The sequence below is a fragment of the Anabrus simplex genome, chromosome 2 (assembly GCF_040414725.1).
Source record: "Anabrus simplex isolate iqAnaSimp1 chromosome 2, ASM4041472v1, whole genome shotgun sequence".
Taxonomy (NCBI): domain Eukaryota; kingdom Metazoa; phylum Arthropoda; class Insecta; order Orthoptera; family Tettigoniidae; genus Anabrus; species Anabrus simplex.
The window spans coordinates 372,177,687-372,205,447 of NC_090266.1; the positions used below are offsets into that span (position 1 = coordinate 372,177,687).

The 27,761-nt window shown below is 39.1% G+C and overlaps 1 protein-coding gene across 6 annotated transcripts in view; it reads left to right on the forward strand.

Annotated features, from left to right (window-relative positions):
• The window catches only part of LOC136864144 (serine/threonine-protein phosphatase 4 regulatory subunit 1), a 1,196,145-nt gene that overhangs the window by 1,122,444 nt on the left and 45,940 nt on the right, over positions 1 to 27,761 (forward strand). For all 6 annotated transcript variants that reach the window (XM_068226182.1, XM_068226183.1, XM_067140780.2 and 3 more), the window contains 3 exons: positions 7,250 to 7,471; positions 15,282 to 15,552; positions 26,933 to 27,072. In XM_068226182.1, the coding sequence (XP_068082283.1) occupies positions 7,250 to 7,471; positions 15,282 to 15,552; positions 26,933 to 27,072 (633 nt within the window). The remainder of the gene's footprint in view (positions 1 to 7,249; positions 7,472 to 15,281; positions 15,553 to 26,932; positions 27,073 to 27,761) is intronic.

The window sequence follows — 27,761 nt, forward strand, 5'->3', positions numbered from 1 at the left end:
GCATAATCGCTCGTAATAACGGATGCGTCACTGAAAGGGCTCTCGTTGTAACCAATGGATAATACACAGTTTCATATAGGAATTTTGAGGGGACGCACAAAAGTGAACGTTATAACAGAGTTCTCGTTATATGCCGTACTCACTATAGCAGACTTCTACTGTATTTAGGTTGTGTGTTCTCCCAGGATGGTAATATAGTAAGTGAGATTGAATCAAGGTGTCGTAAAGCTAATGCAGTGAGCTCGCAGTTGCGATCAGCAGTATTCTGTAAGAAGGAAGTCAGCTCCCAGACGAAACTATCTTTACATCGGTCTGTTTTCAGACCAACTTTGCTGTATGGGAGCAAAAGCTGGGTGGACTCAGGATATCTTATTCATAAATTAGAAGTAACAGGCATGAAAGTAGCAAGAATGATTGGTGGTACAAACAGGTGGGAACAGTGGCAGGAGGGTACTCAGAATGAGGAGATAAAGGCTCATTTAGGAATGAACTCGATGGATGAAGCTGTACGCATAAGCCGGCTTTGGTGGTGGGGTCATGTGAGACGAATGGAGGAGCATAGATTACCTAGGAGAATAATGGACTCGGATTATGGAGGCTAAGAGAAGTAGAGGTAGACCAAAACGACGATGGTTAGACTTAGTTTCTAACGATTTAAAGATAAGAGGTATAGAACTAAATGTGGCCACAACACTAGTTGCAAATCGAGGATTGTGGCGACGTTTAGTAAATTCACAGAGGCTTGCAGACTGAACGCTGAAAGGTCTAACAGTCTATAATGATAATGTATGTATGTATGTATGTATGTATGTAAGAATTATCCTGACATGTGCTTACGTGACACCCTGCTTTCTACAATCATCATATCACCACCAGACGGTAACCAACATGAATGTACAAAAATACAGTAGATACTCACACATGGCTTTTAATAATTTTTCTTCCTTTACCGTGTGGAAAGGTTTTTTTATTGTACAAGTTTCACTGTATATCTGCAATGCCTTGAGCCTCAAAATCTTGCCATGGATCTCTTACTTTAGGTACATGTTATAAGATGTTGTTCTGTTGTTTATGCAGTGAGCAGATGCATTGCTCCATTCCCTGGCAGATTTTAGGAAAGTATTTCGTGCAATTTCAAACTTTCCTTTGTTTCGTACCAAAAATGTGCGATCACTGGTTTAGATAATACACCAGGGGAATATGGGGAGCATTCTTCCATAACTTAATAAGCCATAGAATAACAGTGTGAGACAGTTTGAATGTGACTGAAGGGGCTGTATCTGAATAACTACACTCTACATACACTGTCTGATAAACTATTTGGACACTCTTGTATTATGGTAAAATGTACCCTAGATGTTGCTATAATAATTTTTACTGGTATAACGTGAAATACCGTACTTATGTACCTTGTTTATTAATAAGAAGTACTAGCAGAATTGGTAAATCATGGAACATCATTGACTGTCAGTTCATTAATAAATCTCTTGGGGACATTTCAGCACAGTCTGCCCAAGTTGATTGTTGATTCTGTGTTGTTTTCATGAAATTGCCCTCCCTGTCAACTATATGAACTAGCCATAGTAGAGTGTGGTAACGTAAAAAATGCACCAGCTTTGTGCTTTGGCACTAGTGTCAGATTCAAAAGTTGGGATACTAGAGTTTAAACTTCTAGTAAAAATGAACGGCTCCACCAATATCAAACCTGATTGCACCAAATTATAACTCCATTCTTTCTGAATTTAACAGTAGTATGCAACTTTTTTGGTTTTATTTATTTCTGCAGCTGTTGTAATCAGAATGAAAAAAGAACATGTGTTTTGTCATTCTATGGAAAAACCTTTACTTCAAAACTATGTAACATCAAATTGCTTTTTCAGAACATGATAACATTTGAATGTATCATAGCCGTAAGTGTTCTATCATAATTCAAATTTACAAGATATTATAGATTAACCCTTATAGGGCCAGCTGACCATATATCTTCAGTGACAATCCTTGCGAAAAAGACCAGCTGACGATATATCGTCAATGGTCACACTGGCTAAAAAGACCAGCTGGCGATATTTTTTCATTGGAATAAAAGGATATCTGTAGGCCAAAATTTTAATACATGACTAATATGACACTGCATAAAGTGTCTTGAAGATCTTTTGGGATTGTTAGATTAAAGTTTGATTGAGTATGAGAGTCAAAATACAAAATAAACACCAACAAGTATAGTGCAGCACATCTAATGCAGAGCTCAAGCCCACACTAACCTTATCGCCCAGATGTGCAGTCTGCTGTTGCTGTTTCAACATAAACCATGTGTGGCGGCAAGTAACCTAGTGTACTCTCCTTAGTTTATCGTTTTTTGTTTGTTTGTTTGTTTGTTTGTTTGTTTGTTTGTTTGTTTGCTTGATTATTTACGGTATCTCCTTTCCATGTTGATAATTATTTTGAGTGTTGATTTCCATTGCAAATGATACAAACATCACCTTTGTAAATAATGAATGTTTCTCAGAATCGTATTACAAGTAGCGAATTGGAAGCAGAACTCTACAAGAACTCAGACGATGACTTATTAGATGATTTACCAGATTTCTCTGATGGTAACAGTGATTTAGACCCGTGTTTTGGTCCAAATCTGCCTTCGACATTCAGATTACAACACAAGAACGTTGCTCGCAGTGACTACCAAGACAGTGAGAGTAGTGCTGAAGTTACATCTTGCTTGACTAATAACACTGAGAGACGGGTGCTTAGTGACTCAGACAATTCAAGTTCAGATGAAAGTGATGACCATGCTAACTGAGCAAAGATATCTGAAGATAGTTTTACCTTCATGGAATTGCCAAGACCTAAACACTGCCCTTCACCTGATTCAAAACCAGTGGATTATTTGATTTTGTTTTTTACAGCTAGCCTCTTTCGACTTATGGTTACAGAGACAAATAGGTATTCAAGGAACTTTATTGTATTGCATCCCAGGAAAACAATCTTTCTCCATCAAGCAGACTTCACTCCTGGATTCCTGTGACAATGACAGAGATGAAGGCCTTTGTTATTGTTCCGTTGAATATGGGCTTGAACAGGAAACTGAGAATCAAGTCATACTAGTCTGCGAATTCTTTACAAAGTTCTCCCTGGTTTCGGCAAATGTTCACTAGAACTAGATTTGAATCTGTACTTAGCTTCTTCAATTTAGTTGACAGTAGTAAGTTGGCCAAGAACAATGATTAAGAACTAGTGTTAGGTTTAATGGTTCACCGAATCAATACACTTCACTTTAGAAGTGAAAACAGAGTGAAAAATAGAGTAGTACAGTACAGTACAGTACAGTACAGTAAATAAGTTACAGGATTATAAGTGTCTGCAACAGTACATAGACAGTACATAGTTGCTATAGTAGCCCCTGTGTATAAAGGAAAGGGTGATAGACATAAAGCTGAAAATTACAGGCCAGTAAGTTTGACATGCATTGTATGTAAGCTTTGGGAAGGCATTCTTTCTGATTATATTAGACATGTTTGCAAAATTAATAACTGGTTCGATAGAAGGCAATTCGGTTTTAGGAAAGGTTATTCCACTGAAGCTCAACTTGTAGGATTCCAGCAAGATATAGCAGATATCTTGGATTCTGGAGGTCAAATGGACTGTATCGCGATTGACCTGTCTAAAGCATTTGATAGGGTGGATCATGGGAGACTACTGGCAAAATAGAGTGCAATTGGACTAGACAAAAGAGTGACTGAATGGGTTGCTATATTTCTAGAAAATAGATCTCAGAGAATTAGGGTAGGTGAAGCTTTATCTGACCCTGTAATAATTAAGAGGGGAATTCCTCAAGGCAGTATTATCGGACCTGTATGTTTTCTTATATATATAAATGATATGAGTAAAGGAGTGGAATCGGAGGTAAGGCTTTTTGCGGATGATGTTATTCTCTATAGAGTGATAAATAAGTTAAAAGATTGTGAGCAACTGCAGCGTGACCTCGAAAATGTTGTAAGATGGACAGCAGGCAATGGTATGATGATAAACGAGGTTAAAAGTCAGGTTGTGAGTTTCACAAATAGGAGAAGTCTGTGAGCTTGCATCCGGGAGATAGTAGGTTCGAATCCCACTATCGGCAGCCCTGAAAATGGTTTTCCGTGGTTTCCCATTTTCACACCAGGCAAATGCTGGGGCTGTACCTTAATTAAGGCCACGGCCGCTTCCTTCCAACTCCTAGGCCTTTCCTATCCCATCGTCGCCATAAGACCTATCTGTGTCGGTGTGACGTAAAGCCCCTAGCAAAAAAAAAATAAATAAATAAATAAAAAAAAAAAATAGGAAAAGTCCTCTCAGTTTTAATTACTGCGTTGATGGGGTGAAAGTTCCTTTTGGGGATCATTGTAAGTATCTAGGTGTTAATATAAGGAAAGATCTTCATTGGGGTAATCACATAAATGGGATTGTAAATAAAGGGTACAGATCTCTGCACATGGTTATGAGGGTGTTTAGGGGTTGTAGTAAGGTTGTAAAGGAGAGGGCATATAAGTCTCTGGTAAGACCCCAACTAGAGTATGGTTCCAGTGTATGGGACCCTCACCAGGATTACCTGATTCAAGAACTGGAAAAAATCCAGAGAAAAGCAGCTTGATTTGTTCTGGGTGATTTCCGACAAAGGAGTAGCGTTACAAAAATGTTGCAATGTTTGGGTTGGGAAGAATTGAGAGAAAGAAGAAGAGCTGCTCGACTAAGTGGTATGTTACATGTAATAAATATCATTTTTGGTCCGTATTGATGATATTTGATTGAAATAATAACATTAAGTTAATGTTATTATTTCAATAAGTGGTATGTTCCGAGCTGTCAGCGGAGAGTTGGCGTGGAATGACATTAGTAGACGAATAAGTTTGAATGGCGTTTATAAAAGTAGGAAAGATCACAATATGAAGATAAAGTTGGAATTCAAGAGGACACACTGGGGCAAATATTCATTTATAGGAAGGGGAGTTAGGGATTGGAATAACTTACCAAGGGAGGCGTTCAATAAATTTCCAATTTCTTTGAAATCATTTAAGAAAAGCCTAGGAAAGCAACAGATAGGGAATCTGCCACCTGGGCGACTGCCCTAAATGCAGATCAGTATTGATTGATTGATTGATTGATTGATTGATTGATTGATTGATTGATTGATCGATTGATTGATTGACAATGTTGTGAGATGGTGGTTAATAGAATGAACAGTTATGTTATAAGTTTCACCAAGAAGAAAATTCCTCTCAGGTTTAATTACTGTGTTGATGGAGTGAAAGTATCTGATAGGAATCATTGTTACTCTTACTATTAAAAGTTCCTTATACAGTTGTTTATCACTTGTATAGTTATACATTGAATAAACCCTGTTTTATTGCCAAAACACATCCCAACATTGAGCTACAAGGACATTCTAAGAATCTACCCTTGGCAATAATAAATTATTTTTAAAAAAGCTAGTTAATCACCTTTATCCACAAGCCTTCAAGCACAAACATGAATGGGACTTAAAAGAAGATTTTAACTCCTCGATTGGAAGCTGACATAATGCTTTTATTAATACTTTAGTTTAGAATGTTTTAATTATTATTTTATAAGATCTCGAGCAGTTAGTTGGTGACAAGTTAATCAGTGTTTTCCAAATACGCTTCTGAACAGAAGCTAAAATAGAGACGTAAAAGATGTTTTTATCTTCTTACTGGAAAAGGAGAATTTTTTAACAGTATTTTAGTTAAGAGATAGTTATTAATCACTTTTTAAGCATTCTCCCCCCTCCTCCTCCTCCAACCCCCCACCCCCACCATCGCTACCACCATCCTCCCCCTATAGACAAAAAAATTTAAGTTTCCCATGAGTAGTTATCAAGACTAATATGAGAACATATCTTGTGCATACTTTTACCTTATTTACACCTAAGCTTATGTGAATATATCTGATGATGACTGCAAGGCAGTTGAAACATGTACCATTAATGATTTTATAAAATTGCCAAAGGCAAATAAAGGTATCCGTTAGGTTGCTAAATATTTCTTCGATTGTTAGATGATTAAAGCATGCAAAATTTTCTTTCTTTTCCTTTAATTGGATACTGGAATCCTATTTCTCTTAAGGTAGTAATTTTATTCTTTTCGTATTACAAAAGGAAGTTCTGTTTACCCATTTCTCCAAAGTTGCAAATATTGAGTATACAGAGTGCAGAAAATCTTTGTTTCGTAAATTTAAAGCAGTGTAAAAGGGTACAAATGGAAGTATTGTGAATATATGAACCATAGGTTGATTAGTTTTGGCTGCATAAACGAGCCACACTGCTTTTGCTTAGGTGCTGTCTGTACAACCTTCCGTTTCTCCGTTTGACCCTTTTTGTTGTATGCAGCTAAAATGTAAACATAAAGCAAAGAGTGTGACATATTTCTGCTTGAGTGCCTGGAAGGTTGGCATCTGATTTCACATCTTCAAGAGCATGTAGCACCAAAACTAATCACCACAGACCTCCGGCTGCTATGTTCCTTTAACACTCCTTTAATTTACAAAACAAAGGTTTTCTGCACTCTGTAGAACTGTCTTCTTTTGTAATTAATCTTGCACTGAAATCCATTGACCAATGAAATAAATATTTTATGTACTTACATTGTTTATTTTGAACTACTAAACATTTTTTCCCTCACTGGTTGTGGACTTATAGAGGGGATAGTTCTATTTCCCTTCCCTGTCAGGCATACCTGTCCATGTCTGGGTACCACCAATTTGGAGTATCTTGGTGATAGAAATAGGTGGTTTTTGTGAGTTAATACTTCCAAGTTATAGATGCGTTTGTTGATCAAACCTGATAGATCAAGCAGAAATATGTCACACTCTTTGCTTTTTGTTTACATTTTAGCTGCATACAACAGAAAGGGTCAAACGGAGAAACGGAAGGTTGTACAGACAGCACCTAAGCAAAAGCAGTGTGGCTCGTTTATGCAGCCAAAACTAATCAACCTATGGTTCATATATTCAGAATACTTCCATTTGTACCCTTTTACACTGCTTTAAATTTACGAAACAAAGATTTTCTGCACCCTGTATACTCAATATTTGCAACTTCGGAGAAATGAGTATCTTGGTGATAGAAATAGGTGGTTTTTGTGAGTTAATACTTCCAAGTTATAGATGCGTTTGTTGATCAAACCTGATAGAAATTGCTTTAAATTTTTATTTTACTGTATTTATTTTGATTTGTCTTTTTTCTTCTTTTTCTTTTCAGTTGTTAAGACCTTTGGAGAGGAACTCTTTTCTTTACCGATTACCTGACTTCCACTTTACGGACAATGAATATAATTGGCGATTTCGAGAGATATTGGCTGAGCAGCTGTTGCTCACAGTTACACTGTTTTCTCCAGCGGACTCTCGGAGGCACATCACTCCTTTAGCTGTTGCTCTACTGAAGGATAAAGTCTTCGCTGTTCGTCAGATGGCTCTAGCATTGGTAAGTGTTTGACTAACATGAAGCATTGTTTTCTTGAAAGTAAATAAGAAGCAGTTATTTCTAGGTTCAAAGAGGGTAGACCAGAGAAGGTGGGTATGAAAAGGAAGCCTTATACCGAGGAATGACAGAGACTTAGTACCTCACTTAAGGAGATGTTCTTTTTGTCCTCTCTGATGAGAGCTCCTGAAATTAGTGTTAAGCATAAGACTTGACACCTGCAAAGGATAAGAATTTTAAAAATGAAACATGAAAAAATGGGCAAATTCATAAATAAAGCCATTGCGCATAATGAGTCACTATTGCACTCAACTGGGAAAATCATCATCATCTATTTCCATCGTCCATCTCCTGCTGGGTTGGGATGTTTATAGCACCGTTTCATCTCCCACTATCCAACTGTCATTGCTTAACTGTGTTCCAATCCAGGTTTTCTTCTAATTATACTAATCTTGATTGTTTTCAGCCATCTTAGTCTGGGTCATCTTCTTGCCCTCCTTCCTTCTATTTGGGTGTCCATCATCCGCTTTGGTATCCTTCCTTCGCTCAACTTCCTAATATGTCCAAACCATGTAAGTTTATCCCTCTCCATTCCATTGTGAAGCTATTCCATTCTGATTTCCTTCTTAGCATCCTCATTTCTTATTCTGCACTTTCTTATCTTCCTGTCATACATCTTAAACATTTCAGTTGACTGGTCTGAATGTTCTTCTCCTGTTTAAAAAGAAAAAATGTATATCAGTGTCCAGGTCTTTGCTGTATATGTCAGTATTGGGCAGTAGTATATTTTATGCATCACTTCTGTACACTTCATTGGTACTACCATTCTCTGCACTAGGTTTCTCATACTATGGTAGAATACATTTCCCTGTTGAATCCTTTTTGTGATCTCCATGTCCAGCTTTGCATTCCGCATCACTTTGCATCTCAAGTGCTTGAAGCTCCCCAGAATTTCAAGTTTTCATTCCCAATTGTTATAATTCCTCTCTCCCCCTTTCTCCTCTAGTCAACACTGATTTCCATTCAATAATTTTAAATAATCTCACTCAGCATGTTGAGTTACCCTTGTAATTCCCCTCTGTTTGGCCCCCAGACAATATCATCATTTGCAAACAGTATTACCGTCAGTTTTCTGTCACCTTATTTTCCCTTTGTCTCCTGCACAATTTCTTCCATAACCATTATGAATAGCAGTGGTGATAGCAAACTTGGTTGTCATTGTCCTGGTTCATTCCAAAACCACTGTCTTCCCCACATATATCTGAACACTAATGCTACTTCAAAATATACTAGAGTAACGATAACATTTTTAAGACTCACCGAAGTATTTCAAATTAATGAACCTTGTTCAAGAAATTTATTTTCTTTTAGTATTTGAGAATGGAACTCAGCATAATTAGTATCTGTATACAGAGTGATATTCTCAACAAAGAAGAGTGAAGTGGTTATCAAAACACAAATTAAGAATAGACCCGGTATGAAAATAACATGTGGACGAGAGAAACTACTGAAAGTAGACAGTTTTAAATATTTGGGAAATGTCATTCAGAAACATGTGATGGGAGAAATAGGAGGGAAATAAACAAACTTGGCAGAAAGGCAGACGAGATATTTAAGTGTGTAAGAGGTTTAATATAATGCAAGAAAGTGTCGCAGAGGGGCAAACAGATTTTATGTAAAACCTACTATGTTCCCATACTGACTTATGCTTCAAAGACATGGGTAATGGAGGGGAGGGATAAAAGTAGGATACAGGCCAGGGGTAGGATTGGAATGATAAGATTGGACAGATGGAAGAATGAAAGAGTGTGAGAGGCAGCTTAGGAGGAACCCACATCAGCTGGATTAGGAAGATGAAGATTACAGCGGTATGGGCATATGTGGAGGTTATTTGATATGAGAATGGAAGGAGGGAGGTGCACTGGAAGACCAAGAGACAGATGGCAGAAAGGACTTGAGTGGAGTAAGATAGAAGAGAACAAAGTGTGGGCACAAAGAAGACAGTGGAGAGGCTTATTTTCTGAATAAACTGTTCATGATCATCATGACTTGGCATAATACAAATCCCAATGAGTGAGTTGGCTACACGGTTCGAGGTGTGTAGCTGTTAGCTTGAATTCAGGAGATACAGAGTTCAAGCCCCACTGTCTATAGCCCTGAAGATTGGTTTCCATTGCTTTGCATTTTCACACCAGGCAAATGCTGAGGCTGTACCATAATTAAATCCACAAATACTTTCTTCCCATGCAGGGCTGAGTGGCTCAGATGGTAGAGGCGCTGGCCTTCTGACCCCAACTTGGCAAGTTCGAACCTGGCTCAGTCCAGTGGTTTTTTAATGTGCTCAAATACGTCAGCCTCATGTTGGTAGATTTACTGGTATGCAAAAGAACTCCTGCGGGTCAAAATTCCAGCACCTTGGCGTCTCCGAAAACCTTAAAAGTAGTTAGTTGGACGTTAAGCAAATAACATTTTTTTTTTTCACTCCCATCGCTGTTAACACATAACAGCACTATCAGTCTTTCTTTACTTTTTTGCCTCCGTGGTATTTTTCTCCGCGAACAGAGTATGTCTTTGACGGGAGCAAATTTAAAAACACTCCTGTTTCATCAGCGTTAAAAATATCCTTACCATCATATCCTTCAACAAGTCGAGGCAACATATTATTTTTCCAGTACACAACTGTATTGTCATTAACTTACGCACTCTCGCTGCACATGGTTTGGAATGAAAGATTGTCCCGTTTTGTAAAATGCAGTAGAACTCTTTTCACAGACACAAATGTAACTCATAGCACAACTTGCACCACAGGAACAAAAACAGTGAACGAGGCTGGAGATATTCTTCAGTTCATGATTCCTAAGCAGCGATTGGTGCCACGAGATGGAAATGCCTAGCTGGTGTAACAGTGCTCCGGCTCCAGGTTAAGGCAGCTGACCTCACTGGAGACATAACCATTGAACTATCATTAGTGAAGATTCTCCTTTTTCAGATAATGACTGGACTTAGGATATTTAATTTCAATAAGGGATTATTTATACATTTTAAAATTATTATTATTATTATTATTGTTCAATGGTATTTCGTGGATCGCAGAGGTGAAAGATGATGCCGGGGTGAATGGGTCTAACTACAATGTCAAGAATTGAATTTAAAACTTAAACTGAAGGTTATATTTTCAACAATTTCCAACTTCACAATTTTTACAGGTACAAGTAGCAAACATTAAACAGGATTGGGAAACATCCAAGATTAGTGGTTTTAACAGATCATGGGCTTCAAGCCCTCGCTTCACTTTTCCTGAGCTCCTAGCTCAAATTTACGCAGAGCACAAATTTATTCAAGGGCAGAAATCCCACAATACATGGAGCACTTGGTCCCTAAATTACAATGTCAGGCCTCCCAGAGGCACTTTTACAACACTTGAAAAAGAGCTAACGTGCTCTCAGTTTTCCAAGCCTACTCAAGGCAACATCAACTTACAAATTCTGGCCTCTGAAGGCACAACTTACAATACCCAACCTACTGGGCCTTCATGTAAAAGGAAAAACGGTTAAATAAACGGCCCGAAAAACAAAATGAATGGAGGCGTATACTTGCACTCCTAAATATGAACTCTTAAAACCTAAAGGGCACTAGGCCGATGAAACAGGGGCTATTTCCAAACTATAGAGGTGACTCGTATAAGAATAAATTAACACATTACGGAAAGAAAGAAAACCAGTTACGAAACACAGTCACCTCGAACCAATATGAAGGGGAGCTCAAAAGGGTACATCACTCTCTATCCCCGATTTACAGTTGAAGATTTTATGAAGTTATTACATTAGCTGGCAGAAAGTTACATTTTTAGAAAAGAAGGTTACATAATTGATTCGGACCTTTCCCTCGGGTTAAACTGCGGAGCCAGCAAGAAAGAAAGAAAGATGTTACGTGGCCATTACCTGGTAGAAGTTCTAGCAGCTGGCAAAGAGGCCTCCTGCTTGACACACACACTCAGTAAGATGACGATCAATTGGCCAAGAGACGTGAAAATCTGCAGTTTATAAACCCTCTGGGAAAGTTCGAGACCATTCAAGGTTAAACTAGCCACACCCTCTCAATTTTATTGGTTAATTTAAAAGTTGCACTCAAAATCGAAGAAGAAGAAGAAGAAGAAGAAGAAGAAGAAGAAGACTGTGATTGGTAGAAAATTAATTACAGAAATTATTGAATGGTTGGATTCAAAACTGGCAGAAAGAAAAGATAAATATTGCCAACCCAAAAATAAATGAACATCAATTAGTAAAAAAAAAAAAAACCACTTGTGAATACAAAACTTCTTTAAATCAAAAGTTCTTTCACTTTGCACCAGGTGTATGATCATAGTTTTTAGTAGTGACCTCTATGGAAGAATGTCCAAACTTCTTGATAAATGGCAAACAAAACAGGTAGAAATACAGTTAGTTCAGGAAACTTCACAATAACAAAATTACATCATATTTTAGTGGTGACATCTTCTTAGTAAATTTATAAGTTGGTGCAGGTTCAGTTTCACTGTTTCACCAGTAGAGGAGTTCTTTTAGGCACTAGATTTAAATGTGCGGCGTTGGGGTGTACCTCCTGGTACAATAAGTATTATTATTATTATTATTATTATTATTATTATTATTATTATTATTATTATTATTATTATTATTAATCTGTTTACCCTCCAAGGTCGGTTTTTTCATTGGACTCAGCGAGGGCCTACCTCTACCACCTCAAGGGCAGTGTCCTGGAGCTTGAGACTGGGAAGGAGGACCAGTGCCTCGCCCAGGCAGTCTCACCTGCTATGCTGAACAGGGGCCTTATGGGGAGGATGGGAAGATTGGAAGGGATAGACAGGGAAGAGGGAAGGAAGCGGCCATTGCCTGAAGTTAGGTACCACCCCGGGATTTGCCTGGAGGAGAAGTGGGAAACCACGGAAAACCACTTTGAAGATGGCTGAAGTGGGAATCGAACCCACTTCCACTTAGTTGCTGTCCCGAGGCTGAATGGACCCCGTTCCAGCCCTCATACCACTTTTCAAATTTTGTGGCAGAGCCGGCAATCGAACCTAGGCTTCCGGGGATGGCAGCTAATCACACTAACCACTACACCACAGAGGCGGACATTTATTATTATTATTATTGTTGTTGTTGTTGATTGCCATTATTATGGATGCTGTAAAATATGTCAGTAGAAATCTCGCAAGCTTGATGTACAATATGAAATTAATAATTTTTATGGATATTTTAAGGTTAACTAGCGACCCACCCCGATTTAAACGGTCCTAACTCCCGAACCGTTCATGTAAATTATGTACTTTAAAGATTATTTTATTCCTTAATGAGTCGTAGTGGATGTTAAACACTTTATTTGGGTGCAAAATTTGGTAAAGATCTCTTTATTTATTTATTATTTATTTTGGGGTCTTACCGAGATGGTTCAGGGAGCATAAGCCATGGAAGGCACAACTTTTTATTTACTGCATAATTTTTACTAGGATATGTTTTCAGTTTGTTCATTATCCATAGCCATTTTCGGTTTCTAATTGCTTTTAGTCTTCTGAAGGGATCTTTCACTGTAAATCACGTGAAGTTTGCAAGAGACCTTCCGCCTAAATGTTTGTATTTTGTGAAGTTACTTGTGTCTCACGGCATTTACGCGGTACGTCAGTCATGCCTCTAGGCTGTACAACTAATCTCACCGGAAACAGCACTTCGCTCCCATACAGCCGTCATTCCTGTACTACCTGCAGGTCAATTGACATAACTAACCAACTGCATCCAGCATGATAGTGACTGTTGCTTGCCGATAACTTTGATTTCCATAGGCTGTGCCAATTTATCACGGTTTCACACATTGCTAAAGGAGCGCTTTCATGTAGCGCGTCAACTTTGGACTGAGATTACGTGCAAACAGATGTTAATTAACATCTGAAACAAGTTTAGCAAAAAAATATCATATCTCAAATTTTCATTACAACAAAATGTGCGGTCGTAATTTATGTGAAATATATTCCTTAAAAGTGGACCTTTCCTTACGTCGGGGTTCATTAGAAGGGGGTTTAAATAACATTGTGCCTATGGCGATTTGGCTGGGCCTTACGGAAATCTTCATTAAAAGCGGGAATTCCTTAAAAGTGGGCATGTTAAAACGGGGTTCTACTGTATCTGGCACGTAAAGAACAAAATATTAGCAATAAAGGCCAGTAATGATGGATCGTTATCATGACAGTTTTTGCAGGAACCATGGGTACCGATAGATCATTATCTTGGAAGCATAAGGGTTAAGAAGGGGGACAGAAAAGTGTGTCGTAACTATCGAGGAATCACACTCTTATCACACGTGGTAAAAATACTGGAAATAATATTAGATGATGTTAATGATAAATAAATCTACCTATCTGGAGAGGAGAATGAGAAGAAAGGTGGAAGGAGAGTTGCAAGAGAGAGAATATGGCTATAGAAGTGGAAGATCTACAATGGACCCAATCTTCAGCATGAGGCAGTTAATGGAAAAATCACTGGGAATATGGAAAGGGCCTGGTCATGACATTCATAGATCTAACAAAGGCATACAGCAGTGTTCCCAAGGAGAAGGTTTGGGAAACCATGGTCAAAAAGAGACTGACCGGGCGAGTTGGCCGTGTGATTAGGAGCACGCAGCTGTGAGCTTGCATCCGGGTGATAGGGGTTCTAACCCCACTGTTGGCAGCCCTGAAGATGGTTTTCTGTGTTTTCCCATTTTTGCACCAGGCAAATGCTGGGGCTGTACCTGAATTAAGGCCACAGCCACTTCCTTCCCATTCCTAGGTCTTTCCTCTCCCATCGTCGCCATAAAACCTATCTGTGTAGGTGCAGCGTAAAGCAACTTGTAAACAAACAAAAAAAAGATGTATAAAAACTCCCACGTGACAGGTCTCCTGCAGGTCACCAGGCTCAAGCATATGATAAATCACAGGTGGCACACTTCGATTAGTTCAGTGATGTTCCTTCTCACAAAAGCAAACCTGCGCAGTATCTGTCTGTTCGGGAAAAGAAGCATCGATGATGGGGACACAGTTGTACTATGGTTGCAGATGCTTAGGGGTGGGAACAATGGCTAGAGATTTTCATATGGAGCATGAAGGCCCAGGCAGGTACACACATGTTTAATGAATCTGTGTGTGTAAACTATTTTGAATATTAGTTTCATGATGTGTAATGGAGGAGGGTAGGTTTACTAGGAGACTGAAAAGTGAAGCAGACATGAAAAGTGGGATAATTGGAGATAGGAATTTCAGAGAATTAATCAGTAACATCATTTGTATCATAAGTACCATAAAACAACTGAACCAGTTAGTCAGCATGCAAATATAAACATAGATTAAAGTAAACATTACAGCTTTCTGTGGATGAGCAACAATGGTGTGCTACTAAATAATCATTAGGAATCAAAGAGAACAAACTCTAATGTTCCCCTGCTGACAATAGTCAAGCCTGTCTTAACATTCACGTGTTTATTTGTACAGTTGATTGGGCAGAATCTATGTTTGATACCCCACCTCTCTGTACCAGTCCTCATGTCAATACCTATGCTTAGGCCATGTCCTGTACTGTAACTTACTTCCTGTTTTTCTTTGTTGTCTTCCATTCTCTCATTTTTTTTCTTTTTCATTTCAAGCCTCTTATTTATAGAACTAATCAAACAAGACTTACTTTGTTGCCATTGATGCTTTCACAGCCTGTACTTATAGACATGATATAGGCTTTTGAGCGTATGCCATGTCAAGAAAATGTTTATTACTAACCATCCTTTGTTGTATGTGCAGATGACCCAGTTGATACAGTGCATCTCTGTGGAACCACGCATGTTACGGAGTTTGACAAATGAAGTAGTTGAGCAGTTCGCTCATAACTGTAATTGGAGTCGTCGGCAGAGCTATGCGTTACTTTGTGGACAATTGGTTAATGAAAGTGCTGTTGATTGTCTCTTCTTCTACCAAGAATTCATGGGTCATCTTGGGGAACTTGCTTCCGACTCGGTCCCCAATGTGCGTCTGGCTGTTGCTCGCACTATGACAGAAGACCTTTTGGCAAAGTGTAAGTTTATTTCTTGTCAAATTCCATGTTAATTTTAGTGAAACAAAATATACTGTAAACTGATATTTGCTTATTATACCAGTCTGGTTCAGTGACCTGAGCTGAGTTTGGTGATAATGGGCAACAAGGGTGTTGGTTGTTATGTTGACTTTGCTGCTATTGCTTTACTACTTGTCTCTTCTTCCTTTCATATTCCTAAGGGACCCTTTGCTGGTTAGGGATTTGGGAAGGCTATTGATCCAAAAGTAGTTGTATCACAGGTACTCTTCTTTTTTGAAACTGATTTTATTTTGTTCTGTGGAAAGTTGACAGGTGAGTAGCAATAGATAAGTTTCTATTTTTCTGTAGATTTAATCAATTCTGAGGAACATTTCTTCATTTTGGTGGCCATTGTCAGTTGCTTTAGTTTCAGTATGTAGGGAATGTTTATTTTGCTTCTGCTTCAAGCAGTAAGGATCGATTCATAATGAAGAACAGGAATTCTATATGACCACTTTACTGGACAGTGAGGTTTCACTCCAGTTGAAAGTTTCAATTAAGTAGTTATAAATTAAGTTTATTGACAGTAGATATGGTGGAGATGGTATTAATCAAAGGGCTGATGACCTTCGATGTTAGGCCCCTTAAAATAACAACAAGCAAGTATTAATCAAAGATCTCTGTCACCCGTGTAAATTGTAGTACAGTGTTTGTTTTTGCTAGAAAGACAGCAACAGCTTTCTTTTAGAAATAGTTGATAATTGGTAAGTCATAGGCTATTATTCTGTAGATTTTCCTAGTTTGAATATAGCAAGTACTTTGAATGCAGTATCATAATTATCAATTTCATTAGAATTTATTTTTACTGTTTATTGTATGCTTAACTCCTTTTATTACCAAGCCAATGATAAGTTGTCTCGGTGGTAAAACACACAACAGCATCAGTGATCCACTTGTTCAACATTAGTTTGCCTAATTTTCACTACATAAACTCAAATTTGTGTTATGTCTATTCCAGGGTGTGAAAAATACATTAAAAAATACATCCAAATTTTTTTATAGGTCATCTTTCCCCCTCCCTTCACATTTGCACTCTTCTACTTAGGCTCCTATGGTTATCCTTCACTTTTAAAGTATGATGTGGAATATCAAATATAGGAATCCTCCTCCTTTAGAAGAATAGTTAACGTTTTGTAGTGAAGTTGGGAAAGAGATGATATTGGGGTAGAATGACTAGACTCTTCTACCTTTTGCACAAATATTTATACTGCTCTGCTGTAGTCATTTTTCCATCCTATCATATGAGTATGTTTCTGGTACATTCTTGCCTTGATATTGTACCAGTAACAGACACGCACTTAATCACGCGCGTGATTGAGCATGAGAAGTATTCAGGGCGTATGCGGTCTTAGAGCAGGAGAGTGCACAGAGAGGGAATTGCAGTTGAATAAATATTGCATAGTAGGCAACACTAACTTTTTATTACTATTGACAAATGTAAATAAATTCCCTGTGATGTCATGAAATCCTTGTCAATTAGAACTTGCATACCACCAAAATTTGATATTTGAAAGCAAATAAAGTTTATTCTTGACGTTTGAATTCTGCTAATTGCTGACACTTAATTTCAATTAGTTTCAAGCAAATGCTCAATTCAAAATTATAACGAAGTAAGTAAAGTTCCTTCTTGGAATAATTAATCAGTTTGACTTATTATGAAATAAATAAAGTACAATCTTGATGTTCTAAATTGAATGCCCAATTCAAAAATCATCATAAATTAATTAGAGTTCACTCTTGAGGTAAGAAGTAAAATTGATATTACTCAAGTTCTAATTCACTGGAAAAATAACAAAATGGCTAAGTCTCAATTGCATTCTATAAATGTCCAAAGTTCATTCCACTCGTTAGCAAGTTCGTTTGAGCTTTAGAGTAGCTCTGGTAAGACTTAATATTACACTGGCTTTACATGTAAAATTGAGACATTTGTAAAATTGAAAGTCACTTGAGATGTTGATAGTTACTTGAGAAATTAAAAGCAACTTGTGAACATGGAAGTTAAATTGGAAGTCACAGTTCATAAAGTTTGAATTGACTGTTCTTTAAACAACACAGATGCATATCACCTTTAAGTTGTTCAGGATCTTGAAGTTGATGGCTCCGTCTGACTGCATCGTCGCAGCCCCATAGTACCACGTATCCATCGGCGACCAGGAACACCATTACTATATGTCCCCCGACGATCCGGAACACCATCAGCACGTATTCCTCGAAGCTACCACGTTTCCACAATGGAAGTTCACATGATGGTACAGATGGTGAAGTCTATGCATGTGGCGTCAAATTGCTCACACCACTCGGTGTGTTATAGCATTGTCGGTTCATGATTAACAAGTGTAACATCGTAGGGAAGTTTCACTTGTGAAAATTGAACTAAGGTTCCACTTAACAATGCAATCGAACCGTCACTGTCCAACTGCACATGTTCGATACGCTGAATGCACTGTGTTCCCGACTATAAGTTTGAATACAGTTCATGAATTCTAAACAGAGTCTGTACATTCTATCTCGCACTCGATAATGTCGTAATGTTCACTTTCACAATCTATGTTCTCTCACATAAAATAATGGGCACGTAATATTCACGAAACAGTCTACTGTCTATCTCACACACTGTAAAATATTAATGCTCAGTTCAATAGTCTAAGTAAGTCTCATATATAACCTATGCCATTTGACTAATGCTCTCTCTCTCCTTCTATTCATTAATTTTATCCAGTTTTGTCTATTATTTATTCAGGTTAACTTCATGGACACCGCAATGAATTGTGAATTTATACAGACACAAATTAAGAATGTGTCAGTTTTAACCATATCTTCATGTGCCGTCCTGACACTGTCGAACAGCATTTCAGCATGACTCTAACAAGCACTACGGGAACATTTCATTTTATTTACCTTGGTTGATTTGGAAACACCATCTAGCAGTTCTGCGTCAGCTGGTGGTTATTTACAGTGAGATCCTGTGGCTTGCATACTGCTAAGATCACACCAGTAGATCTGGTGATTGATGATCTGACCATGGAATCAACTTTACCAGTTCCCGATTTGCAATTGAAATTGTAATGACTAGTAGTGATGGAACTAACAGTTCTATGAATATTAACACAATGCGGACCGGTCCCGAGAAAACTCGTGTTTGCCTGGCTGAGCGTTGCGGACCGGTCCCGAGTTATCTCGTGTTAGCAGCAGACTGAAGTTTAGTGCTATCTTTTGAGGTATACCAGAACTATTTGAAGGTCAAGGGTGATAGAACTCTGTTATGTATGTATGGTCGCATTTCTTTTCGATTATTCTTCATATCATAGATATTCTTTGCATTTCCTGATATGTTTACAAATTTCGAAGAGCCATGTAAGATGGCAGCGCCCAGGGATCGCACGTGTTTAGACAAGGATGAAGTTATTCGCGAATTATATGCTGATACAGGCTCCGAGTATACAATTGATGCTGAATATTTAGAGTTCGATGATGAAAATATCTTCTAACGGAAATGTTTCCAGTGATGACGAGGATATAGCATTATCTTCAAGATGTGGAACTCGCGTAGTGCAGAACGAGTCTTATAATTGTGTAATTTACGGGTGTAAATATACTAAATATTGTAAATAATGTAGTGTTTTCCGACAACTGGGTTATGGACAGCAGTGAACGTAGTCTAGAGGATTTTGAAGGTGCTCCTGGTATAAATGAACCTGGAAGCATAGGACAAGTAGCAGGACTTATGTTTGGTGAGAAACTTTTTCAGTATGTAGCTGAGTAGACAAACTTATACTATGAGCAGAATTCACATTCTCATAACGTATCCCGTAAAACACTAAAGTGGACTAATGTCACTAGTAGGGAAATGAATAAAGTATTGCTCTGTGTATACTGATAGGGCAGGTGAAGAAATCATGTCTGAAAGATTACTGGCCAACCGATCACCTTATAGAAAACCCCATATTTCCGAAAACTATGAGCCGAAATAGATTTCAATATATACAGTAATTACCTACCTGCATTTCAACAACTATTCAGGAAGGCCACAAGAAAAAAGAACACAGTAGTCCTTCAAAAGCTAGTGAAGTTCTGACAGTTTATTTGAAGGCATGCACTCCAGCTTGGAGGTAGTTAGAAAGTGGCCGGGAACAGGGCTGTGCATGGGGTGAAGGGCACCCGGTCTGCAGTGTGTTAATACAAGAAAGAGTCTGGATGATGAGCATACTCCAGATGCTTAGAATTTAGAGCCTAATTTATTTTTCAAATTTTACACATAGTTCATCCCAGATTTTAATGTTAATTATGTGTTTGTACATTAGTTTTTATGCCAATTGTGTGCTTATACATTTGTTTAGTTATTAGATGGATTGTAGTGACTGTTTGGGAGGGTTTTCTGAAAATCTTATATCTTAAGTAGCTTGGGTGCCTGATGATAGTTAAGATGGCCAGCCAAGGCCAAAACTAGTCCCTAGTTTAGTAATGTAATTCAATAATATTGCATATTATAGTATTGGAAAAGGTGGACCATTACAACATTAATTTAATAATTATTTTTGTGATCACAATTCAATACGGATCAAAACCATGAAGTTTATATCCTATGCATGTGGGGGTGAAAAGTCCCCATGCCATGGTAGAGCATGAACGTGACTCTCCAAAAGTGAATGTGTGGTGTGCATTGTTGAATGACAGGGTCATAGGACCATTCTTTTTCACGGAGAATACTGTTAATTCACAAAGGTACATCTTAAGAGTTGTACGCTTTGCCACAACTTTCTCATGGTGTGATCTTCCAACAAGATGATACGCCATGTCATTATGCGGATATTGTGAGAAATGTCTTGGACCGTAACTTTCCAGACCGCTGGATTGCGAGAGGTAGTTGTCCTATATCTTGGCCAGCTAGAAGCCTAGACCTTACGCTGCTTAATTTTTCCTGTGAGGTTTTGTGAAGAATCAAGTCTATCAAATGTCGGTTCGTGATCTACCAGTCTACGCCATCGCATTCAAGCAGCTATCACAAATGTTACACCTGCAGTGCTACAGAACACACGGCGAGAGGTCGAATACAGATTGGGCATCTGTCGTGCCCCTAATGGTGCACATATTGAGGTGTATTAGATATTTAAACAAACACTTTGACTTTCCCTACTTGTAGAAACAGACTGCCAGTAAATATCTCGGTTACTTTTCAAGATATTAATAGTTATTTTGTTGTACATCCAAGCTAGACACCCTTTATAACATAATAGCGAAATAAAATAACATTTTGAGACATTTTTCTTTCCATTGTATGAAGATTTTCCAAATGAGAAATTTCTGTTTTAGAACATGCTTATTTCATTATTTCTTTGTAGTTGTTGTTTTAGAACTGTGAGTTTCTTCAGTCTGTCAAAAATAATGCAGTGTAATAAATTTAGAAAATACCTGAAAAAAAAAAAACATTCATGTTTCTGGGTTACTGTAGTCACGTCCTAGTTCGTGAACCATGGGCAACGGCTGAGTGGCCTAGTAAGTGGTCCTGAGAGTCGGGATACCAGTTGCTATGGAATGGGAGTGGGCATCTCGGACATATTCTGAGTCGTGGCCCTCCTTGTGCTCAGGCGGCTAGGACTATACAATTCACCGGTGGTCCATAACCCGTTACAGGAGAGATCCTCACTTGGACTATGTGCAAGTAGGGCAGCATCCTGCTTCATGAATTTACCGAGCTCAGAACACTTTAAGCAAGCCTCGGACCTATGGGAGTAATGGAGTCCCACTCCCATTTGACAGGCGAGGGACTCCTTGGAAACAACTTGGGGAACGAAATGGAATTTGATGGGGAGCTATCAATATTAATGGGGCTTATGGAAGAAAGAAGGTAGAACTGGCTGAGTCAGCAAAGAGGATGCATCTGGATGTGCTAGGAGTAAGTGATATTCGGGTAAGGGGAGATAATGAGGAAGAGATAGGTGATTATAAGGTGTACTTGACGGGTGTTAGAAAGGGAAGGGCAGAGTCTGGGGTAGGGCTCTTTATCAGGAATACCATTGCACGCAACATAGTTTCTGTTAGGCACGTAAATGAGCGAATGATGTGGGTAGATTTGTCAGTGGGAGGAATTAAGACAAGAATTGTGTCCGTGTATTCACCATGTGAGGGTGCAGATGAGGATGAAGTTGACAAGTTTTATGAAGCATTGAGTGACATCGTGGTCAGGGTCAACAGCAAGGATAGAATAGTGCTAATGGGCGATTTCAATGCGAGAGTTGGGAATAGAACTGAAGGATACGAAAGGGTGATTGGTAAATGTGGGGAAGATATGGAAGCTAATGGGAATGGGAAGCTTTTGCTGGACTTCTGTGCTAGTATGGGTTCAGCTGTTACGAATACATTCTTCAAGCATAAGGCTATTCACCACTACACATGGGAGGCTAGGGGTACCAGATCCATAATAGACTATATCTTAACACATTGCGGACCGGTCCCGAGAAAACTCGTGTTTGCCTAGCCGAGCGTTGCGGACCGGTCCCGAGTTATCTCGTGTTAGCAGCAGACCCAGCAGACTGAACTTTAGTGCTATCTTTTGAGATATACGGGAACTATTTGGAGGTCAAGGGTGATAGAACTCTGTTACGTATGGTTCTACACAATCGATAGTCGCATTTGTTTTCGAGTATTCTTCATATCGTAGATTTTCTTTGCATTTCTTGACAACATGTTTACGAAGTTCGAAGAGCCATGCAAGATGGCAGCGCCTAGCGATCGCACGTGTTTACACAAAGATGAAATTATTCGCGAATTATGTGCTGATACAGGCTCCGAATATTAAGTGATGCTGAGTATTTAGAGTTCGACGATGAAATATCTTCTAACGGAAATGTTTCAAGTGATGACGAGGCAAGGTGTGGAACTCACGTAGCGCAGAACGAGTCGTATATTTGTGTTACGGGTGTAAATATTCTAAATATTGTAAATAATGCAGTGTTTTCTGACGACTGGGTTATGGACAACAGTGAGCCTAGGTTAGAGGATTTTGAAGGTGCTCCTGGTACAAAGGTATGGCCTAATGAATCTGGAAACATAGGACAAGTAGCAGGACTTATGTTTGGTGAGGAATTTTTCAGTATGTAGCTGAAAAGACAAACTTACACTATGAGCAAAAATCACATTCTCATAACTTATCCCCTAAAACACTAAAGTGGACCAATGTCACTAGCAGGGAAATTAAAAAATTAATACTCTGTGTCTATTGATACGGCAGGTGAAGAAATCGTGTCTGAAAGATTACTGGCCAACCGATCCGCTAATAAAAAGACCAATATTTCCGAAAACTATGAACCGAAATAGATTTCAAGAAATACCCTGCATTTCAACAACTATTCAGGAAGGCCAATAGAAAAATACACAGTAGTCCTTCAAAAGCTATTGAAGTTCTGACAGTTTATTTGTATGCATGCACTCCAGCTTAGAGGTAGTTAGAAAGTGGCCGGGAACAGGGCTGTGCATGGGGCGAACGGCACCCGGTCCGCAATGTGTTAACAGACTTTGAATTCAGGAAATCTGTTAGGAATGTAAGAGTTTTTCGGGGATTTTTCGATGATACAGACCACTATCTGATCTGTAGTGAACTAAGTATCTCTAGGCCTAGGGTAGAGAAAGTGAAATCTGTCTGCAAACGAATAAGGATAGAAAATCTCCAGGACGAGGAAATTAGACAGAAGTACATGGATATGATTAGTGAGAAGTTTCGAACAGTAGACATTAAGCAGGTTCAGGATATAGAAAGTGAATGGGTGGCATACAGGGATGCTGTAGTAGAAACAGCAAGGGAATGCCTAGGAACAACTGTGTGTAAAGATGGGAAAAGGCGAACATCTTGGTGGAATGATGAAGCGAGAGCAGCCTGTAAACGTAAAAAGAAGGCTTATCAGAAATGGCTCCAAACAAGGGCCGAGGCAGACAGGGATTGGTACGTAGTTGAAAGAAACAGAGCGAAATAAATAGTAGTTGAATCCAAAAAGAAGTCATGGGAAGATTTTGGTAATAACCTGGAAAGGCTAGGTCAAGCAGCAGGGAAACCTTTCTGGACAGTAATAAAAAATCTTAGGAAGGGAGGGAAAAAGGAATTGAACAGTGTTTTGAGTAATTCAGGTGAACTCATAATAGACCCCAGGGAATCACTGGAGAGGTGGGGGGAATATTTTGAGCATCTTCTCAATGTAAAAGGAAATCATCATGGTGGTGTTGCAAACAGCCAAGCTCATGGGGAAGAGGAAAATGATGTTGGTGAAATTATGCTTGGGGAAGTGGAAAGGATAGTAAATAAACTCCATTGTCATAAGGCAGCAGGAATAGATGAAATTAGACCTGAAATGGTGAAGTATAGTGGGAAGGCAGGGATGAAATGGCTTCATAGAGTAGTAAAATTAGCGTGGAGTGTTGGTAAGGTACCTTCAGATTGGACAAAAGCAGTAATTGCACCTATCTACAAGCAAGGAAACAGGAAGGATTGCAACAACTATCGAGGTATCTCATTGATTAGTATACCAGGCAAAGTATTCACTGGCATCTTGGAAGGGAGGGTGCGATCAGTCGTTGAGAGGAAGTTGGATGAAAACCAGTGTGGTTTCAGACCACAGAGAGGCTGTCAGGATCAGATTTTCAGTATGCGCCAGGTAATTGAAAAATGCTACGAGAGGAATAGGCAGTTGTGTTTATGTTTCGTAGATCTAGAGAAAGCATATGACAGGGTACCGAGGGAAAAGATGTTCGCCATACTGGGGGACTATGGAATTAAAGGTAGATTATTAAAATCAATCAAAAGCATTTATGTTGACAATTGGGCTTCAGTGAGAATTGATGGTAGAATGAGTTCTTGGTTCAGGGTACTTACAGGAGTTGGACAAGGCTGTAATCTTTCACCTTTGCTGTTCATAGTTTACATGGATCATCTGCTGAAAGGTATAAAATGGCAGGGAGGGATTCAGTTAAGTGGAAATGTAGTAAGCAGTTTGGCCTATGCTGACGACTTGGTCTTAATGGCAGATTGTGCCGAAAGCCTGCAGTCTAATATCTTGGAACTTGAAAATAGGTGCAATGAGTATGGTATGAAAATTAGCCTCTCGAAGACTAAATTGATGTCAGTAGGTAAGAAATTCAACAGAATTGAATGTCAGATTGGTGATACAAAGCTAGAACAGGTCGATAATTTCAAGTATTTAGGTTGTGTGTTCTCCCAGGATGGTAATATAGTAAGTGAGATTGAATCAAGGTGTAGTAAAGCTAATGCAGTGAGCTCGCAGTTGCGATCAGCAGTATTCTGTAAGAAGGAAGTCAGCTCCCAGACGAAACTATCTTTACATCGGTCTGTTTTCAGACCAACTTTGCTTTACGGGAGCGAAAGCTGGGTGGACTCAGGATATCTTATTTATAAGTTAGAAGTAACAGACGTGAAAGTAGCAAGAATGATTGCTGGCACAGACAGGTGGGAACAATGGCAGGAGGGTACTCGGAATGATGAGATAAAGGCTAATTTAGGAATGAACTCGATGGATGAAGCTGTACGCATAAACCGGCTTCGATGGTGGGGTCATGTGAGACGAATGGAGGAGGATAGGTTACCTAGGAGAATAATGGACTCTGTTATGGAGGGTAAGAGAAGTAGAGGGAGACCAAGACGACGATGGTTAGACTCGGTTTCTAACGATTTAAGGATAAGAGGTATAGAACTAAATGAGGCCACAACACTAGTTGCAAATCGAGGATTGTGGCGACGTTTAGTAAATTCTCAGAGGCTTGCAGACTGAACGCTGAAAGGCATAACAGTCTATAATGATAATGTATGTATGTATGTTATTAACAGATTATACCTGAAATAGATACCATTAATTAAAGACAGAATTACATGTTTCATTCTTGAAAGAACATCACTTGCTAAAGAAACCTGACCAAGATGATTTGTAAATAATAATCAAATATATTCCCATTCATGCCTCCAAATCAAACTATGTGCAGTATGCAAACAGTAGAACACCCTATAGTGCAGGGCCTCTCAGGGTACATATACTGTACACGGTGCAAAAGACGACTTCGCTTGGTTGACCCGAGTGCATACCCCCACTCGTCGATTTGGAGCCATAGCGCTGTCTCTCTCTTTCCCCACACCTGTCTCGCTCGCTCCCCCTGTCTCCCTCTTCCTCGCTTGCTCCGTAGCGCTCCAAATCTGAGCCGAGTTGAGCTGAGCTTAGCCGAGTAGCCCAGAGACGAAGTGTTGGTCCGAGCCAAGCCAAGTGGGACCGATGCACTGTGCACAGGAATTCTGCACCGCAGTTTGCACGCGTGAGATTTTGGGCATTTGAGAGGCCGTGCTATAGTGCATGCGAATAGTTGGACCTTACCCAACAAGACTGTATTGTGACGATATAAGTCTGGAATAAATTCAAGGTTTTGCCATTAAACACCGTTTCCATTCTTGCTCTCTGGGTTGTAGCCCATTTGCTTGATAATGTGGTAGTTTGAATGGCAGATTTTGAATCCTCTGTGAAGACAGTCTTTTACCAGGTGAGTTGGCCCTGCGGTTAGGAGCGTGCAGCTGTGAGCTCGCATCCGGGAGATAATGGCTGCTTTATATCGAGCAGGCAGTGGATTACGGACCGCTGTCCTGCTTCCAATACCTTCTCTAAAGTTCTTTTTAAATTCCAAAGGTGGCAGCGGATGTTGTGAAGTCCATTGCAGTGGTTAATACACAGAGCTGTTAGCCCGGAGTGGTTAATTGACTAAGCGCATGGTGCTGTTGACAGTTGCGCATGACACATAATATTGTTTAATGAACCAAAGAGGCGACACAATATATGCTAACTGAGCTCCTGTTATCGTATTGACCAACTGAGGAGCAACTTGGCCCTATACATCAGATTTTTTGATCTACTGTCAGCTTTGTATGAACACCCAATTATTTTAAGCATGTTATGCCACTGGAGCAAAGAAGGACCTAGTAGGTATGAATGAAATCTGTAATTTAATATTTGGAGCTAAGGAATGTGAATCATGAACGGCCAGAATAATAGCTCCATCAGGATTATCAGGGTTCTTAATTTATTCACAATGGCTTGCAAACAATGCCATAATTCCTTTACATTTTTGTTCAGAGCATTCAAACTATGTCACATGATTAACCTAATTATGTGACATTTCTCAGTAATGTGACCAAAATGTTGATGGAGACTTATTTTGACCTTTTATAAACGAAGAAAGAAGCCTTATTGTTGGCTTTAAAAACATTCATTTGAGTAATATTCAGAAATATGTTCTGGTTCATCTGCATCTTTGCCTACTCTGCACTGATAGGCTGTACTAATTTGAGGTGTGTCTTCAGCATTTTTCCAGATAAAGGACAGTCCTCAGTACAGGATGATCATGGGGACATTGGAACGCCTGCAACAAGATGAAGACAGAGATGTTCGCCACTTTGCTACAGTGCGAAGCAGTAGCCCTGTTCATCCAGAGGCTGATGATGTAAGTCTTCATTACAATTACAAACCTGCCAACCCTTCTGATTATCCAATTTATTTTTAATTTTTCCTATTTTTGACCAATATAAACTCCAGTACGGTCAATACTCTTCCCCTAGGATAAATTCTTATACGCTTGTGTAATTTACCCAACATCATTTTCAAGTGTACTTATTTGATGCTTTATTTCGCGAGTGTATTGTCCATCGCCCGTGTTTCTTGCTTGCTACAGCAGCATGTGTGCTTTACAGCTGGGGACTCGGGACGGCAATCGTCCTGCAAGCAAGAGAGCCTATAGCACGCGCTAGCGACTCGGATAATCGGGACGAAAGAATGAGTTTCATAATGTGTGGTTCGCGCACTATTAACAACGTTTCTGTGTGTAATTTCGTTAGAGTTGCAGGCCACGTGTTTTTTCTAGCGGTTCTGTGCTTTTCCTCATGTTAAAGTCGTATGTTAGCATTGTATGGGACATACCGGTCTGTTTTGCATGTGGTAGTTTTGCGTATTTCAGTGCATTTTTGTTCATTCTTACATCATAATTTTAATGAGTTGAATGAATTTCAGGGAGTTGTGTCGGTAACAGTTTTTGCTATTTTCTCTTCACGTTATGGCCTAAAAACATAACAAACGTTATCTCCAAGTGTTTAGAGATATAGTAGAACCTCGATAATTCGAAATCGGTTAATTCAA